Below are 17312 nucleotides of genomic sequence, written 5' to 3' on the forward strand. Positions count from 1 at the left end.
ATCCCTGTACATCCACACCTGGAAATGGCTGAACAAAGATTTATGAAATGAGTTTAGCAATGTTTAAATCTAATTTGCCTGTTTCTACCTAAAAGCCTAAAGCATGCTGTTAACTGTTTCCCACTCTCACCAACACAGATAATGACATTTACATGAATTCTCACCTGCCCCTTTGATTTAAATACATAGATCCTCAGACCTCATAAATCCTCAAGCCATGTACAACCAGCGTTTTAAATTTTTATTCAGTTCTCACACCCTGTATTATCATCTCCAGTGAAGAAGATGAAAATCCTAACCTTCAGGGAAAGCACAACCACATCAGCCTGGGAATAAACTTGGGTCTGCCTTATCGTGAATCCTTACTGTTACCCCGTTACACTGCGCCTTCAGCTAAAATGATTCAAAGTACAGTGTTGCCACAGGTCAGCAGAATAATCTTGAGGGACTTCATATGCTGTATTGATAAAGCATATAATAATATGCCAAAATGTTTACCTAAAGGAAATTATCGAAAGCACCTGGCACGGTACCTGGCACTTAACACAGGACACACCCATAAAATGTTTGATTATCATTTTTTCCCTCTAATGCACATCAAAAACTTTTTTTTTTTCATAAAGGTCAAACAGCAGATATTTTAGGTTTCATAAGTCCCTGTTACAGAAAAAAAAGGAAAAACCCAGGCAACAAGCTGCATTTGGACCATAAGCCACAATCTGCCACCCCTGCTTTAAAAGAGAGTTCTTCAGTTTCAACATTATCAACACTGGGACTAGATGGTCCTCTGTTTTAAAGAGCTGTTGTAGGCACTGCGTGATATCCAGGATTTCTGGCCTCTACCCACCAGATGCCAGTACATACCTATTATGACAACCAAAACTACACCTCCTAGGGCGGGAGCCAAAAAAAAGTCCCTAGTAGAAAAGTACTGCTCTAGAACAACTAATCTGTAAAAATGTGACTTTAATTTTCAATACCTTACCAGGGAGAAAAAATAATTTGACACTCTAATTGACACTGAACACTCTATTTAACACTTACTTAGCTAAAAGCCCAACACTTAGTAGTAACTTTATGACTTCTGTGATACACACAGCTGTGGTTGAAAAGTAGAGTTCTGTAGCTGTTGTCCGCGTGTATCTCAAAGCTACCGTATAAGCTGCAGCCACCAGAGTCATCACTGCCAAGCAGTAGAGCTTGAAGAATAAGCTGACATTTTCTGAAAAATATGTGCAACAAAAATAGTTTAGTGTGTGCATTTGCGCGCGCACACACACACACACACACATATATAACGCTAATCAATTAGTTAGTCCATAATGCATTCCAACTTCTAGCACCCTTTTTTCTTTTTTTAAACTTTATTTACTGTACATCACAAGGGTCCCCCTCCTCTTCTCCAAGTCCTCTTCCTCCTCCTTCCCCCTTCCCCTCTCCCTTTTTGCCCAATAAAGGTGAGCCCCCTGCCCCTAAATCAACTGTCCCCAGCACATCAAGCCACATCAGGACTGAGCATATCCTTATTACAAGGCCAGGCAAGGCAGCCCTGCCAGGGAGAAGTGGTTCAAAAGGAGGCAATAGAGTCCATGTTAGAAACAGCCCCAGCTCCACTTGCCAGACAACCCACACCATTTTTTTACGTGACATCTGAAATTCAATTTCCAAATAATGCTTTCCAATCATATGAAGATAAAATACTGCTTAATTTTAAACATCACACAAATTAAGCACAGATACTGTTAAGTGCCCCAACTATATACAATTATGTGGATTATAAACCTCTGAAAACAGCACCAAAGCAATTATAATACATTCGAAATCTCAAGACAGTAGAAAAGGGACTTGAGGCCTTTCTGGCTACATGTGTCACTGCAGTGACCAACAGCATTGACTTGACTGGCTAGATGGGTATTGCAGCCTTCCTTCCTCACCACCTTACAAATGCACTCCAGCGCTACCCTTCATCACAAAAGGACCAACTTCCAGGTGGAAGAGGGTTACTCCTCATCACCTGTGTTTAAGGCATGGCTATGCTCCTCTGCTAGAACCTCTAAATATGCTCTTAAAAGTAAGAGAAAGAAAATAAGAGTAAGTGGGTGACAGAAACGCAATTGAAGATAATTGCCGTGGCATATGTACGCAGTCCCAGCACTTGGGGAGGTTTGGGCCGCAGAACCACACTCAGGATCCTGTATCTCCTGTGGGGCCAAAAACTATCCCTAATAGAAAAGAACTGCTCTAGAACAATCTAAAACATAAAGATGTGACTTTATAACCAGCCTGGGCTATATTGTAAGACCCTGTCTCAACCAAACAAACACGAGATTATAATAGAACTAAATTAAAGAACAAATTTTATCTAACCTCTTTTTTACTACATTATCTGAATGTAACTTGGTTGATCCAAAGAGTAGTTAGAAAAACTTCTATAAAACTTGAAATGCAGGATATAGCAGTCATCACTCAGGTACCAAAGACAGTCCAACACCTTTGGTAAATTTACAGTCACTGGGTAATCCGTTTTCTTACATCCTGCTTCCTGCTCTACTAACTGCCTGCATACAAGGCTCAAACTTTCCTGCTTTCTTTTCATGACAAACTTTAGAGTATCATGTAAGATTCATGTGAGAAAACCAATTCCCACAATTGTTTTTTACTAATTATAAATGAATATAGCCTTCAACACTGACATCTTCTAATGAAAATGGAATTATCTGGCGGCAGTAACATTTCACTTACTCGGTGTCCAACGTTAGCATTTTGTCAGTGTCCACCTATGAACGCCGTTCTTAGTCCATGGGTTACACATCAATAAGCAGGCTGATTAAGTTGGGTCCTAGTGTGCCAATCCCAGTTTAAGAATCATAAGGATGTGGAGACTTGAAGATGCTATTTTTAAACTGATGTCTATGTACTAAACATGCTTTTGTTTACTCCTTTGGAAGCCTAATCATAGGTATAATCATAGGTAAATAAAATAGGTACTGCAAGCAGATACTTTAAAATATGGCTATACAAAACTGAAGAAGCAATGTCTTCAGGTAAATATTTCCCATTTGGTGAATTAAAGAATAATTTGTAACGTGTAGGCAAATTCTTAAAATTATACCAAAAAAGTAATGTGAGAAGAAATGTCTTATAACTATCTTTCTTTCATAAAAGGTCCAACAAGCCAGCTAAGCAAATATGTAAAGGAAGTCACTATAATACTTCCATTGTTCTAAAACTTCCTTATGAAAGAAAAAATTTGAGTATAAAATATGCAGCAATAATCTTTAATCAATCAGTACAAGATTAAGCAACTACACCATCCATATTTTTATATTACCACTCAGAATGGTTTTATATTTTCAAGTGAATGATTGGGAAAATTTTAAGTCCCCTCAAGACACATGGAAATTATAATAAATTCAGATTTTGGTGTCCATAAATGAAGTGTTATGAGAAGACAGCCATCTTCTAAATTATTCTGTGCACTACAGTTGCAGAACTCAGGAGCTATAAAAGACTGACAGCTCTCTACAGAAAGAATGCCCGTTCTATGTCCTGGATTATCAATATTCTCATAACTAAGTTAAGGCGTGCAAAATCAAATCTACTTTTTTTGGCTATGATATAGGTTCCTGGTTTCAAAAAGCAAGATAGTGAATGTTTAAATACTAAACATAGCATTTACTCCAGAAAACATTTTTTCCCCTTGAGAAATGGTATCTCTATGTAACAGGCTAGCCTCCAACTCACGAAGTTCTGCACCTCTGCCTCCTACATGCTGGGATTAACAGGCATGAGCCAGTATCATAGATTCTTCTAAAACACCCATATAATAAAAAGATCTGTCAATGCAATTTTTAAGAATAATTAGTAGGCAAAGTAGAAAAGTTGAAGTTTAGATCTATAAATCTATATTTAGATCTATATACAGGACTTTAGTATACAGCACCACTATAGAAGCATATTTCAGCTTTTAAAACAAATACTTTTTTAAGCATGACTTTCACTTATATTTCAGTTTACCATTAAATCAAATCATTTCTTCTTCATTCCCAGTTTTCTGGTATGAAATTTCATTTATTAGTTTTCAGAGTAATGTAAAAATCCATAATGTATAGCTATTTCAAGCTTTCCTAAGAATTCAAATTTTGTCAAGAACTAGAAAGCTGGCCCACAACGCATCCAGCTATCCTCTTGCCAAGAACCCGTGAGCTTCCACATTATTTTTTTTCGAGTGGGAAATGTCCCCCAGAGTCTGGTGTTACGCTTTTGTTTCCCAGTTTCATTTTATGGGGACTATTATTAGTCATACCTGTAAGCTTGGATTTTTCAGGAAGTAGCAGGAAAACTATCTTTGAAATGACTTGAGGGAGGCACAGAAACTGTATTTCCTTAGGATAAAATGTGCAACACAACCAGTAACAAAGTATGTACTGGGAATACATCTAAATTTGTGAGCTGTTACCAACCCTTTAAGGTACTGATTTGTCAGGTGTAACTTTGAAGTGTTCATTTGTCATGCCTGCCCTTCCATATGTTATCAGAACAGCTTTTTCCCATTACTCCCTTCTTGGGCTGCTACAGAACTTACCTGATAAACAAGGGGCCCAAAGGCCACCACTGAAAACATGCCTGGCGCCTGATGTTAAATGTCAGTTCCCCCAAAAGATAAATAATTTCACATCCACGCAAAAGGACATTCTTTAAATACTTGTCCAACATTTATTCAGACTTAAAGCCAGTGCTTTTGAGGGAAATGGTGAAGAAGAAAAAAATACATTTTTTTTTTTTTTTTATAGATAGATGTAGTCGCCAGGCGTGGTTGCTCGGATCATTAATCCCAACATTAGGGAAGCTGAGGCAGGAAGATCTCCACGAACCCTGAGGCTAACCTGGGCTAGAGAATGAGACCCCGCAGTGTAGATCCCTGCTTTAAAGAATAAAAACAAAACTTACAAAGAAAAAAATAAAAAAAAATAACTGACCTGTCCTAGCCACAGTCAGCCCTGGTCCAGCTTACATAAAACTTGCAGCCACAGTCGACGCACGGAGCGGTGCACAGCGCGCGCCCCTCACGCCCAGCGCCCCGAAGCCCAGCCTCCTCGGGGCAGGTGGGGACCCAGAGGGTCCCGGGGCCGGCCGCGCAGAGGTGCGGGGCAGCCGACAGGAGGATCCCCGGGCCCGGCCGCCCCCGCCCGCCCGGTCGCCCGCCGCCGCCGGGCCTCACCTTTCGCCGCAGCCATGGTGCCGAGGGAGTCTGCGGAACTGCCGGCCCTGCGGCCATAGAGACGTGTCGGTCTAGAGAACCGGCCGCCCCAGGCGGAGCCGCGCGGGGAGGACGCCGCGGGCTGCGGCGGAAGCCGGAGTGACGGACCCGGGGAGCTCCGCCCTAGCGGGACTCCCGGAACCCGCAGCTTCCGGTCGACAGAGGGCGGGGCCTGGCCCGGGGGCGCTTTCTATCCGGCCCTTGCCGGCTGTCCCAGGACGCCTGGAAGCGCTCTCAGCTGTTCGTTCGTGTGGAAATTGTTGGGGAGGCTCCGAGAGCGCCAACCCCCGTCACTCTCACCCCGTCACGGCCTTCTGTTACCTCATGGGTAAATTTAGCGCGTACGCCGTACCGCACGGAATTTCTGTGCCTGTGCCGTCTTCGTCCTTACTGTTCAGCCTGGCATGGTTCCTACATGATCTTCGGACAAAGCGAAAGACCTCAGAAATATTAACAGGCACTTCAACCACTATGACGGTTATTGTGACTAAAGGATGTTAATTACTTGAAAATAATCCCGGGGTGAAATGGCTCATGTTCAAAAAAAATCTGTTGACGTGGTGTTTGTTGATGGCACGTGCCTGTAATCCCAGTATTTTAGAGGCTTAGTTAGGAAAAAATCTGCCTTCCAGGGTCAGTCTGGACCACGTAGTGAGACGCTGTCAAGCACACAGAAAAGAGATGTGTATTGATACACACACACATAACTACAGAAATAGCATCAGCCTTTACAGTAAGAGGGATATGGAATTCTAAGATACCCAGTAGCTTCCACCTTTAGTAGCATAATCGTTCCCAAAAATCCTCTTAGGAGACGTGTGGGGTACATGTTATAAACCATTCTATAGGTAATTGGTATACATATAAATTTATCTTACCTCCTCATGTGACTGGAAAACGTTAATACCTTATCACTGTATATTAATATGATGTGGAAGGTGCCCCAGGGAGACTTTTTTTTTTTTTTTTTTAAGAAGGACACACACGTACTAGGCTACGGCTAAACTATATTCTCAGCCCCAGAGTTGACTCTGTAGTTTGACGTGCACTTACCTAATTCTTGGAATAGTATTAGGCTTTTGCTTGGCTATAGGTGTGCTCACTGATGCTAATCACCTCTGGTTGCCTTGGTTCAAACACATGAAATTGTTCAATCCCTTACTCTACACGTATTTGAGTGCACAATTAAGCAGAAAAATGAAGACTAGTGCTTCAAAGATTAAAATACTCTAGCATAAATACTAATTGTTTTACGACTACTGTTTTGTACGGTTTTTAACTTCCCCACTTCTACCCCACTTTTGACTGTCACTGTGGTCTTAATATTATTTTTAAGAGGTAAATGACTTTATTAAGATTACATCGCTATTTGTTGTGGATCAAAGACTAAAAACAAGGCAGATGATCTACATTAAATTCTAAACAAGCTTGTATTGGTTTAGCAGAAACTTTTGATGTGTCTTAGTGAAGTATTAACATTCCTTTAAAAATCTGTTTAAGAAGGCCAAAGACAGCCTGTGGTTTTTTTCTCCACTTCGCCTCACAGCCCTGCTTTCCAGTGTTCTCATCTGCACATTCTCAATTGTCTGAATAACCTAACAGATTTGCTGATTTCAAAGGTATAATTAAGATTCTAATATCTCAGTTTGAGTTTTTCTCTATACCTACTGATAGCTTAGGAAGTCTCTCTTGTGGCTGGAAAGGTGTAGAAAAAAAGAAAACCAAAAAAGAGGCAAAAGTGACTACAGTTGCCCTCTCACCTGAAGCCACTAACGAAACGGAAGCATCTGTAACAGTGGTCTTCAGGGTATTGGACATTAGACAGCAAGTGGCAATGGAGCTGATAGATACAGGTGAGGTCAGGCTGCTCATCCACCAAGAAGTTTACAGGCAGTGTCATGGGAACCAGCCCATGCTAAGCCCATAGTGGAGATGCCAGTGGAGCTGGAACTGGAGAGCAAGAGCATCCCTGAGCCATGGATAGTCTCAGGTCACAACTGGAAGGAGGGTTTGCCTGCTGGAGTATGGATGATCCTATAGCAGCAGCTCTGGAGCCTTTACCCAGACAGATGATGGCATCCCTGTGTCCACGTATCAGTGCTCCCACTTATTTCTAACCTTCCCCAGCCGGATCCTATAGCATCTCCCCAGATCAAGAAGCGCAATTCGGGCAAAAAATAACCTTAATTAGCTATGCTGTGGATAATATTCAAGTTGTTCAACTGTCCTTTCAAGCCTTCACCTTTTAAATATCTGTATCAGCCTTGTGGAGAATTTTTCTCTCTAACAAAAAGTGTTAAACAAATCTTGAATATGTTTGTTTTTGTTTCCTGTTCTCATCAACAATATTTAAAGGAACCATGACTCATTGTGAATAGCACACACACACACACACACACACACACATGTACAGACTACAAGATAGTGAATAAAATGCTCTTAGGTAGGTATTTTTGATGCATTTCTGGTTCAAAAATTATCACAGTCTGCCTTGTTTTCAGTCTTTTATCCACACCGTAATTAGGAATCCTATCTTGTTTATTACCCAAAAGACATTTTACTCCATTTACATGAACTTAGAATCTGTAGTCCTAATTCAATTAGCTCAAGACCAGTAGAGGTAAACCTGTAACAAATCTACTTTATTGACTCATACTAATGAGAAAAAATGACCACCAGAGAAATCACAGGATGTCTCCAGAAGCAAAGGAAAAGGCATGTTTGCAGAGTCTTCAGGAAGTATAAACGTAGGTGACATTCACAATAGTTGCAGGGTTGTGGGTAATGAATGGTGTTGTTTAGCAGCTTCCTTTGGGTTGAAATATTGGGGGCAGGGAGCACTTTAATAGGCTCAGGAGGTAAACAAAAGGTCAGCATCTGGGAGAACAGAAGAGAGAAGTGCTCTGCAGGACCCCTCCCTAGCCATAGAAACAGTAGTAAACAGGCTGAGGTGGGAAACTCTGAGCGGCCCAATGGCAGGAGAAGAAACAGCTGCCAGCTGGGCAAAGATCTCCAGAACTGCAGCTTTCATGACTCATCACCCATGGTGGGGTGGGCTTTTCAGTGATGTGATGCAGCGATTTTTTAGTTGTGCCTTCTCCTTGAGTAACCCTCACTCATATTGTTAGCAACCCCCCAAAAAAAAATTTTTTTTTTTTGTAGGACACTGGTACAATTGATTCTATAGTCTGCCATGGATTCTCCTCCTGGGTTAGACAGGTTATGTATGTCTCCAGGAAATATCTGTCACACAAGTTCTACCTAATTATGACAGATGTGGAATGTTGTATTCAGGGGCTCCTTAAATAAAGCCTTTGTGCCTCTATTGGAAATTGATGGTTTTCCTCTGTACCAAAGTGACTTAGATGCTCCATGTAAAGAATAAAGTGTCCCATGCTTACTGATGTGACTTAAGCATCAAATTCTCTTAACTGCGTGTAACTGTAAAAAGTTATCCAATGTGTGAGAAGATACCCGAACACAGTCATTAGCACACTGGCCAGTTTCAGCCTATCCTGGGCAGAGAACCCTTTTCTTAACCTTGTGGCTATCTTTATTTGTATTTATTATACCAACCAAATTAGTTTAAGTAGAAACTTACAATCTGAGTCTGAGTTATATTTTACTTTCCCGTTCTGCATTATTTGAAGAGTTAGTGGGAATACTCATTTAGTGTATTTTACATATGCCTAGCTTTACTTACACCTCAGTAAGAAGCATCATTCTTTAACACATGAAGCATAAATTCACATTTATTAATGGCTATTAAAGGCATCAAACAGTTATTAATCTCACCATTTAAGATGCTAATGATATTCCTGATCATCACTAGTATACAGGAATTTTAATCCAGGGACATGGCTGCTCTGGCAAGGGATCACAAATGTGATCCCACTGGAATGCAAACATACATTGAATTACAACATGATCTGGCTGGAATACAGACACGCCCTTAGTACACACTTGAATCCTAAACAATGAAGATAAGGTTAGTTAATAAAAGGAAGCAGCTATGTTTGAAAGTGACATCTTGTTGAGAGGGAGACAAAGTGAGGAATCAGAGAAAGATTTGACAGAATGAGTCAGAGATAGGATACACCCAATTCTCAGGAGAACAGGACAGAAAAGAGAGGCCATTTAAGAGCAGCACAGGGAAAGACTGAGTTTTTTACTGAGATTTTCTTTTTGACCAGGACAATTTTACAGAGGCAAGTTGCAGCGAGAACAAGCTAGACAGGTGAAGACAGAAGGAGCCAGAAGATTAAAACATATTACCAGAATTAGTTTGAGGCCAAGCAGAGCAATTCAGTCAGAAGTCAAGAGAAGCCAATTTCAGTCAGTTAGCTTGGGGAGGAGTATGGACCAGAACAGCTGAGTTGAACTGGCCAGCCAGAATTTAGAGGGAGCTAGAAAGGCTTGGGAATGACTCTCGTCTCATCCCCACATCTGAGGAAAGAAAAACAACATTTACAACTAGTGAAATGCAGCATTTTTCTTAATCCTGCTTATTTCTATTTCTGTTCAAGCATAAGTCATTGTGAAATCTAAAAAAGGAAGCTCAGCATGTACATACTATCAGTGGATATTACATCCACTATGAATATTATATTATAAAAGAACTATATAATTTATATTCATTGACAATAAAGTATGAACTTAAATAAAAAAGCGTGTAGAAAATGAATAGCCAAACAGTTAAGGAGCTATTAAGTTCAAATATAGTGTTTAATAACTTGGTAAATATTATAATGTTTAAATTATAGTATGTAGTTGACTATAAAGAATATATATACAAAGGTTGGAAAGATGGCTCAGTGCTAAAAGGCACTTGCTACACACACTTGGCAGCCTGAATTTGATTCCCAGAACCTACATAAAACATAAAAGGCATAACCAACTCCATAAACATTCTCCTCTTGACTCCACCACTGGGAAACAAAGTCAGATCATCTACAAGAGCAGTGCTAGTTCATAAATGCTGAACCATCCCTCCACCTCAGCCCCAGGTGAGGTTTTGATACTAAAAGTTTGGTTTTTCACATTCTATTTGGTATTTTTATTCATTAGTCCATTCTAACCCCAGTTCTAAGATAATGGTGGTTTGTGCTTATGAATTTTTTAATTTAAATTTATTTTTATGTGCTTATGAATTTTGATGAAGGCTAACTGAAAATAACAAAAATCACAATCCTGAATTCCTAAAGCTTAGTAAATTCTATAATGACCCAATCCTATCCTAGCCGCCATGCCTTATCTTAACAACCAGCCTCTCATTAACATTAAACTTCAGATATGAAAATATAACAAGATATGTTTAAAGTGCACATTTATATAGTGCTTATGAAAAATGGATTTCAAGATATATTCATCTTTAAATAACATTTAACTCAACCAGAAAACAAATTACAATTTTGTTGTTTTTCCTTTGGAAGATTGATCTGTTGAGTGTTCACAGAACCTAGGCTCTCTCTCATTGCGCCAGTTGTTACCTCATGCCTAGCATTTACATCCTTAATGAGAGGATTAAGAGACTCATGTTGTCTTTTCAGTAGCTCCGGTTAGATACACAGTGTTGTCAAAGAACCAGTGTTGGGAAAACGTCTAACTTTGTCCAAAAAAAAAAAAAAAGTGTTGACTTTTGATCTTCAGAGGCAACATGACAGGAACCTCACCTCTGTGGGCTATACAGGAAATGTAGTTCAAGGGAACATTTACCTTTCACTGTTCCCTTGAACAAGCCAAATGGAGCATGACTGGTGACCATCACCTACAGCCCTCCATCTCAGAGCATGCTGATGACCAGAAGCACAAATCAGAGAGACCAGCACCAAAGACTAAGACTAAGACAGGTTTTTATGTTACTCGTTTGGGCACATGTTTGCTGTATTTCCAAGGGCAATCTTAAATTTGTCATCTTCCTGCCTCCACTGTCCAAATGCCAAGGTTATGCCTGTGTGCCACCAAGCACACTGTTGGGGACTGAACTCAAGGCATCGAGCATGCTGGAGAGGCAGTCTACCAACTGAGCCATATCCCAACACCGTCCAAAATCAAAAGAGAAAAAAAAGAAAATCACATGTGCAGAAAATGATGTACTGAACATGAATGCCCCCCTCAACACACACACACACTCCTAGTTGTTCCGCTGGCTCCTATCACCTAGAAACTCTCTTCTTCATTTGTACGTAAGAGTTCTATAACCTCTAAAAGGTAAGAACTCACAGGAGCCCAAAACACAGCTGCTTATGGGCCAAATAAAGCCAAGGAATACGAAGTGGGAATATGCAGCCGGCTCTGGGTTAGACAACAAAAATGCCTAAAAGGATCACCCTGGAATGCCAGCCAGTGTTACCAATTATTCTGATTTTTATCTCAAGAAGCCTGAAATTCAGATATAAATCTCAAATCTCCAGGTCTTAAAAGGCATAATGTGGATATTGAATTTAATTGTTCCAGATAGTAAGGCTCATTACATAGAAATCTGTGTCAGCACTGGATACCTAATGAAGCAGAAAGTACTGTGTTTTAGAATAAGTGTTAATGCTTAGCATTTTGTAGGATTTTAAAGTGGTCTCTATCTCAGCGGTAATCATCTTAGGCTGTTATGTAATTGGCATAACTTCAAAATTAATGCTGCCAAACTTGTTCTAAAAGATAAAACAAATAAATGGACAATGTTTTACTTGTCAATTTTAATACAAAAAGAAATGTGCTGCAGAGATTGCTTCTAGATTTTCCCAGCAGTCAGGCAGGATGTGGGGCTTAATATACCTGTCCAGGACTTTGAACTCTTTTTCCACACTGGATGGAGCAGCTTCTCCGTTCCCTTGGCTAGGTTTCATCCACTGGTCTGGTTAAGTTCACCTTCACCCCGTAGGTTGTTTTGCTCTCTCCCCCACGCAGACCAGCTATGAAAATCTGGGGCCGGGGCACTCGAGAGCTGTTTTCTTTCATGGTCTGGGTGCCAACAGTCTTTGGAGGGTACACCTGTGAGGAACTTTCTCTTCTCATGTGGCTTAGGTCAGTTTGTACAGAGTGAGTCATTTTCTGGCGCAAATTAGCCTAGATAGAAAGGGGAAATAGGGATTAATATTTCTCTAAAAAGTGAAGCATTTAGTTGATATTTGCCTGTTATTTTCCCATTCCACAGATGAACTGCATTTTCGTGGTGGCAATGATTACGGTGAGTTTGAGGATGTGTGTGATAGGACTGCAGAAGTGTTCATGGGAAAGTCAGGGGAACCTAGTGTTGATCCTCTTCTTCTATGGTAGTTTCTGGGGGCTGGATTAACAGTTTTCATGGCAACTTTTTGAATTATCTTGCTGAACCAAGCATCTCATTTTTCTATAAAACATTGGAACACTAAAAAATCAAGAACAGGATAAGAAATGAAGAATCTTTATGAGCCAGGCATAGTGGCACATGCCTGTAATTCCAGCACTCAGGAAGGCAGAGGCAGGTGGATCACTGTGAGTTCGAAGCCAGCCCAGTCTACAGAGATAGTCCAGGACAGCTGGGGCTACACAGAGAAACCCTGTCTCATTAAAAAAATAATCATAGAACTTGTGCTTTTAAAACCATACTTCTTTTGGCTTGTAAATGAAAATTTCAAGATATATAGTGTATTTTTAAAATGAACTTCACCCTATGCTGCTAATATAAAAATGTTTTCTGCGTACACATTTTTCATTTTGCTTATTTCTTTATGGTAACTAGTAAACATGAGTTTAAATAGGTTTCAGAGACTAGTAACCATGAAGGGTAAGGACTAGCTGGTATAACTTAGCAATCGGGGCGTTGACTAGCACATGGAAAGTTCTGATTTGACCCTCAGGCCCACAAGGAAAGGGGTGGAGGATAAGAAATAAGAAGATTTTGGAAAAGGGTAAGAAAAAGTATCAGTGGGTACTAGAGCATATAAAGTAAAGGAAGACAGGCCTAAATATTTCAGAGTTTGGACCATCCAGAATCCAAATCTCCAGTCGAAGCCCAGCAAGTGGGGGAATTCTACGAAGCTGGGCATGGATGAGAGAGTAAAAGGGTAGGCACCTGTTATGATTAAAGTGACTTAGAATCCTCAGGATGAGACAGCACAGTGTCTAATAGAAGGTCTAACAGTGTCTAACATAGCACTCTACATTTGGATACATACCCACCACTAAGGAGGCTGAGGTTAAGGCAGGGGCATGTTGAATTCCAGGCCAGCCTGGGCTACGTAGTAAAAACCTATCCTAAAGGCAGCAGGGATGCCACAGTATCTGTGGTTTGACAGAAGAGGTTTTAAAAAGAAAAGGAAATAGGGTGCTGTTGGTTTTGTTTTGTGGCACAGTGGTTTAACTTGAGGCTGCTGGCAAGTGCTCTACCACTAAGGCTATGTGTATAGCCTTTAATACACAACCACCCACACCCACCCACCACACACACAAGATATCTTTGACACAGACTCTTGCTGAGTTTTTAGGCTACCCATGAACTCATCCTTTAACCTAGGCAGGCCTCAGACTTCCAAGTAGCTGAAAGAACATGCTTGTATGACCAGAGCTGGAGAAAAGGTATTATTTTTTTATTTAAGATTTATTCCGCTTTTTGTTTATGTTCATTTATTATTTTATTATTATGCATCATCTGTGTTCATGTGTTTGAGGGCTTGTAGAGGCCAGAAGAGAGTGCCAGGTGCCTGGATTTGGTAACCTGAGCTGCCCATAGTGTGCCTGAACCTAAGACACCTGCAGGAATGGTAAGTGCTCTTAACCACTTAGCCATCTCTCCAGCTCGGAAGATGACTTTAAGCCTGTGAAATAAATAATAGTCATTGTTCAGGAACTGGATGGTGTTCCTAAAGAGTCGGTTCATGCTTCCATATTTCTATACAGGTTTAAAATCAGAAGATACTTTATAATATATGAAGCCAGTAACTTATACATTATGCTAATTACTTTCATGTGAACTTATTACTTTTATATAAACAATTTAACTTACCAACTCTATGGTAACAATATCAAAATTCCTCAATTACGAAAAATTTAGAAAATGCTGTTACACACCAGTTTTATAGCTTTTCTTCTTAATTCCCATTCATTCCACTCATATGACCTCATGACATTTGGTGGCAATAGGTGCGTATCTGTCTGTGTGCTAGTTTCACACTTTGTAATGGGTTTTATGAAATGCTTGTCAATATCTCTCATCTAAAGAAATGAAAGTTTGTAATTAGCACTTGTAAAGAATAAACATTATATGCAAGATAACAAAAATTATGTAGCTAAAACTGCCAAAAGACTAGCAAAATATTGTTGGAACATAGAATATGATTGTAAATGTCAGCAAAGAAAGGCTTGCAATCAGCAAGCAAAATGCAGTTGTATCCTGCCTTTATGCATGACTTTGTGAACTTACTGTGGGAGGGGTACTTTGGAAGGGAAAAGCACAGCCGAACTTTGGGCAGAGTGCAGGGAGTCTTATGGAAGAAGAGGGGGGTGGGGATAGGGGGACATGGAGGGGACAGGAGCCCCACAAGGAGACCAACAAAGCTAAAGGATCTGAGCCCAGTGAGTCTTGCAGAGACTGATTCACCAACCAAGGACCATGCATGGAGAGGACCTAGACACTTTGCTCAGATGTGGCAAATTGGCAGCTGAGTATCCATGTGGGTTCCTGAGTAAGGGAAGCAGGGTCTGCCTCTGTTATGAACTCGGTTGCCTGCCCTTTGATCACTTGTCCCTGGTGATGAAGCCTTGCCAGACCACAGAGGAAGAGGATCCAGGCAGTCCTGATGAGACTTAACAAGGTAGGGGCAGATGGCAAAGGAGAACTCCCCCTTTCAGCGGACTAGGCGAAGGAGATGGGGGGAAGACAGAGGAGGGTGAAACTTGGGGGAGTTGAGGGAGGGGGCTTCAATAGGGATATATAAAGAATAAGTTGTGAAAAAATTAAAATTAAATTTAAAAATAGCATCAAAAAAAGGAAAGAAAAGATGTGGGCAGGTAAGACAAACTTGGGGACAGGACATTAAGTTATTGTTTTCTGACACTGAGAAGTCATGGCTAGAATTAGCAGTAAAAGGATAAAACAAACAAACAAACAAAAAAACCCAAACAACTGTATATCTTGAATGCCAGGCCAAGATTAAACAAACCAAAGATTTTAAAACTCAGAGTAAAATGGTAAATGACATTTTTCTAATTCCTCTGAAAGTATTTATTAAAGTTTTCTTCTCAAAAGTTTTTGAATAATTGATTCCTGCCATATTTTTCTAAATTAGAAATTTGTATAATATATCTCATTAAGCACAAGTTTACATGCGTTAAACTTAAGATAACAATTTTCATAATATTCACCACAAAGACCCACTATCCAGGGAATCTACAACTCAAAATTTTAAGGCCGTTGACTTGAGAAAACAAATTTAACAGAATTTCAAGAATGAACATACCAGTTTGGGGCCACAAACAGCTCTAAGGATTTTTATGCTAGTACTCTTATTATAATTCCAAACGTAAACATAATTACATTATAAATTATATATGTACATGAGGACATATATTTGCACACTTTAAATTTTTATTTTTAGTTGTGAGTGCTGTGTGTGGGCATGTGCGCGTGCGGGCAGCACGCCTCATTCAGCACTACATAACTGCAGTGCCCGAGGAGGCTGGGAGAGGGCACTGGATCTCTGCAAACTGGAGCTGCCACATACGGGAGCTGCCAGACAAACTCAAGCTGTCTGAAGGAGCAAGCAGCAAGTGTTCTGAACTGCCGAGCTTTTTCTCTGTCGTGCCGGTACACCTGTTTTATATCTTAACGACTCATATCTATATTTGTAAGACAGAAAAGTACATTTTAAAATGTCACATGAGAACTCAAGTACAAAATAGATGCAAATAAAAAATTGTTTGGAATTAAAAGTAAACATTGTCCTACATGAGCAAGCTCACAGCTTTAAGCTAAATACAGATGCTAAAGTAGAAAATACTTAGAACTGTGTTTAAAGCATGTGAGCTACAGCTTAATCCGTGCAACAGTTAATACATTTCCAAAGCACAAATTAATGAGATAAGCTGTTATTGAAGAAAGCCGGGAAGCAAGTAGAGGAAAATAAAGTACAGGAACGGAAGTGATATAAAGATTGCAGCATGAAATGAGAAATGGATGCAGATGTGAAACAGGACTGACAAATCCAATCATTGATTCTCTAAGGAAAGACAGAGAAAACACTCTAATGGAAGTAAAATGAGAATAAAATAAGACAAGCCCCTGGCGAGATGACTCAAATTACAGAAAGGCTAAAGTAAGTAATATGGAATTAAAAAGCAGCATCCTAGGAAGGGAAGGCAAGAGGATGAGGGTTCAAAGCAAACATAGGCTACCTGAGACCCTGTGTCAAAACACACATGCACAAAGGGAAACAGAAAAGACTGGAAGTGTTGGCAGGAATCTTTAATCCCAGCACTTGGGAAATAGAGGCAGGCGGGGCTGATCTCTGTGAGTTCAAGGCCAGCCTGCTTTATATTGCAAGTTCCAGTGAAGGCAGGTGGATCTTTGTGAGTTCGAGCCCAGCCTGGTCTACAAAGTGAGTCAAGGCTACAGAGAAACCCTGTCTTTAAAAACAAAACAAAACAAAACAAAACAATCCACTCTTTGCTCATTAGGGAAAAAGGTATTAGCAGATTGGTATCTTACACTCTATGTATTTTGTAACAGTATGATATGGCTAAGAATAAAGACCACTCTGTTTCCTGAGTAAGCTGAGTCCTTTGCTGGTCTTCAAGTCCATGATCTCCTTGACCCCGATATTTTACAGAGAAAGGACTAGGTATGGGTAATTAATAAATACGAAAATGCAAAAAGAGAATATGCATAGGTAATTGCTATGCTTAGCTTTAATTGTGAACGTAGAACAGTGCAGAATCATCCAGGAATGAAGTCTTGAGGCTTTGCTAGATCAGGTTAGCCTGTGAGCATGTCCATGGAGAATAATCTTGACTAGGTTAATTGAAGCAGAAAGACACACACACACACACACACACACACACACACACACACACACACACA

The 17312-nt window shown here is 40.2% G+C and overlaps 2 protein-coding genes across 2 annotated transcripts in view; both read right to left on the reverse strand.

Annotated features, from left to right (window-relative positions):
* The window catches only part of Slc35a1 (solute carrier family 35 member A1), a 22585-nt gene extending 17212 nt beyond the window's left edge, over positions 1-5373 (reverse strand). The window contains exons 1-2 of the mRNA XM_055599277.1: positions 5222-5373; positions 1045-1222 (exon numbers count right to left, since the gene is read on the reverse strand). Of these exons, the coding sequence (XP_055455252.1) occupies positions 1045-1222; positions 5222-5237 (194 nt within the window). The 5' untranslated portion in view covers positions 5238-5373. The remainder of the gene's footprint in view (positions 1-1044; positions 1223-5221) is intronic.
* Positions 5374-11951: 6578 nt separating this feature from the next.
* Positions 11952-17312, reverse strand: part of Cfap206 (cilia and flagella associated protein 206) — a 38756-nt gene continuing 33395 nt past the window's right edge. The window contains exons 12-13 of the mRNA XM_055599416.1: positions 14306-14449; positions 11952-12322 (exon numbers count right to left, since the gene is read on the reverse strand). Coding sequence (XP_055455391.1) covers positions 12092-12322; positions 14306-14449 — 375 coding nt within the window. The 3' untranslated portion in view covers positions 11952-12091. The remainder of the gene's footprint in view (positions 12323-14305; positions 14450-17312) is intronic.

Source organism: Psammomys obesus, unplaced genomic scaffold, assembly GCF_907164565.1.
Source record: "Psammomys obesus unplaced genomic scaffold, mPsaObe1.curated_primary_1811, whole genome shotgun sequence".
Classification (NCBI taxonomy): domain Eukaryota; kingdom Metazoa; phylum Chordata; class Mammalia; order Rodentia; family Muridae; genus Psammomys; species Psammomys obesus.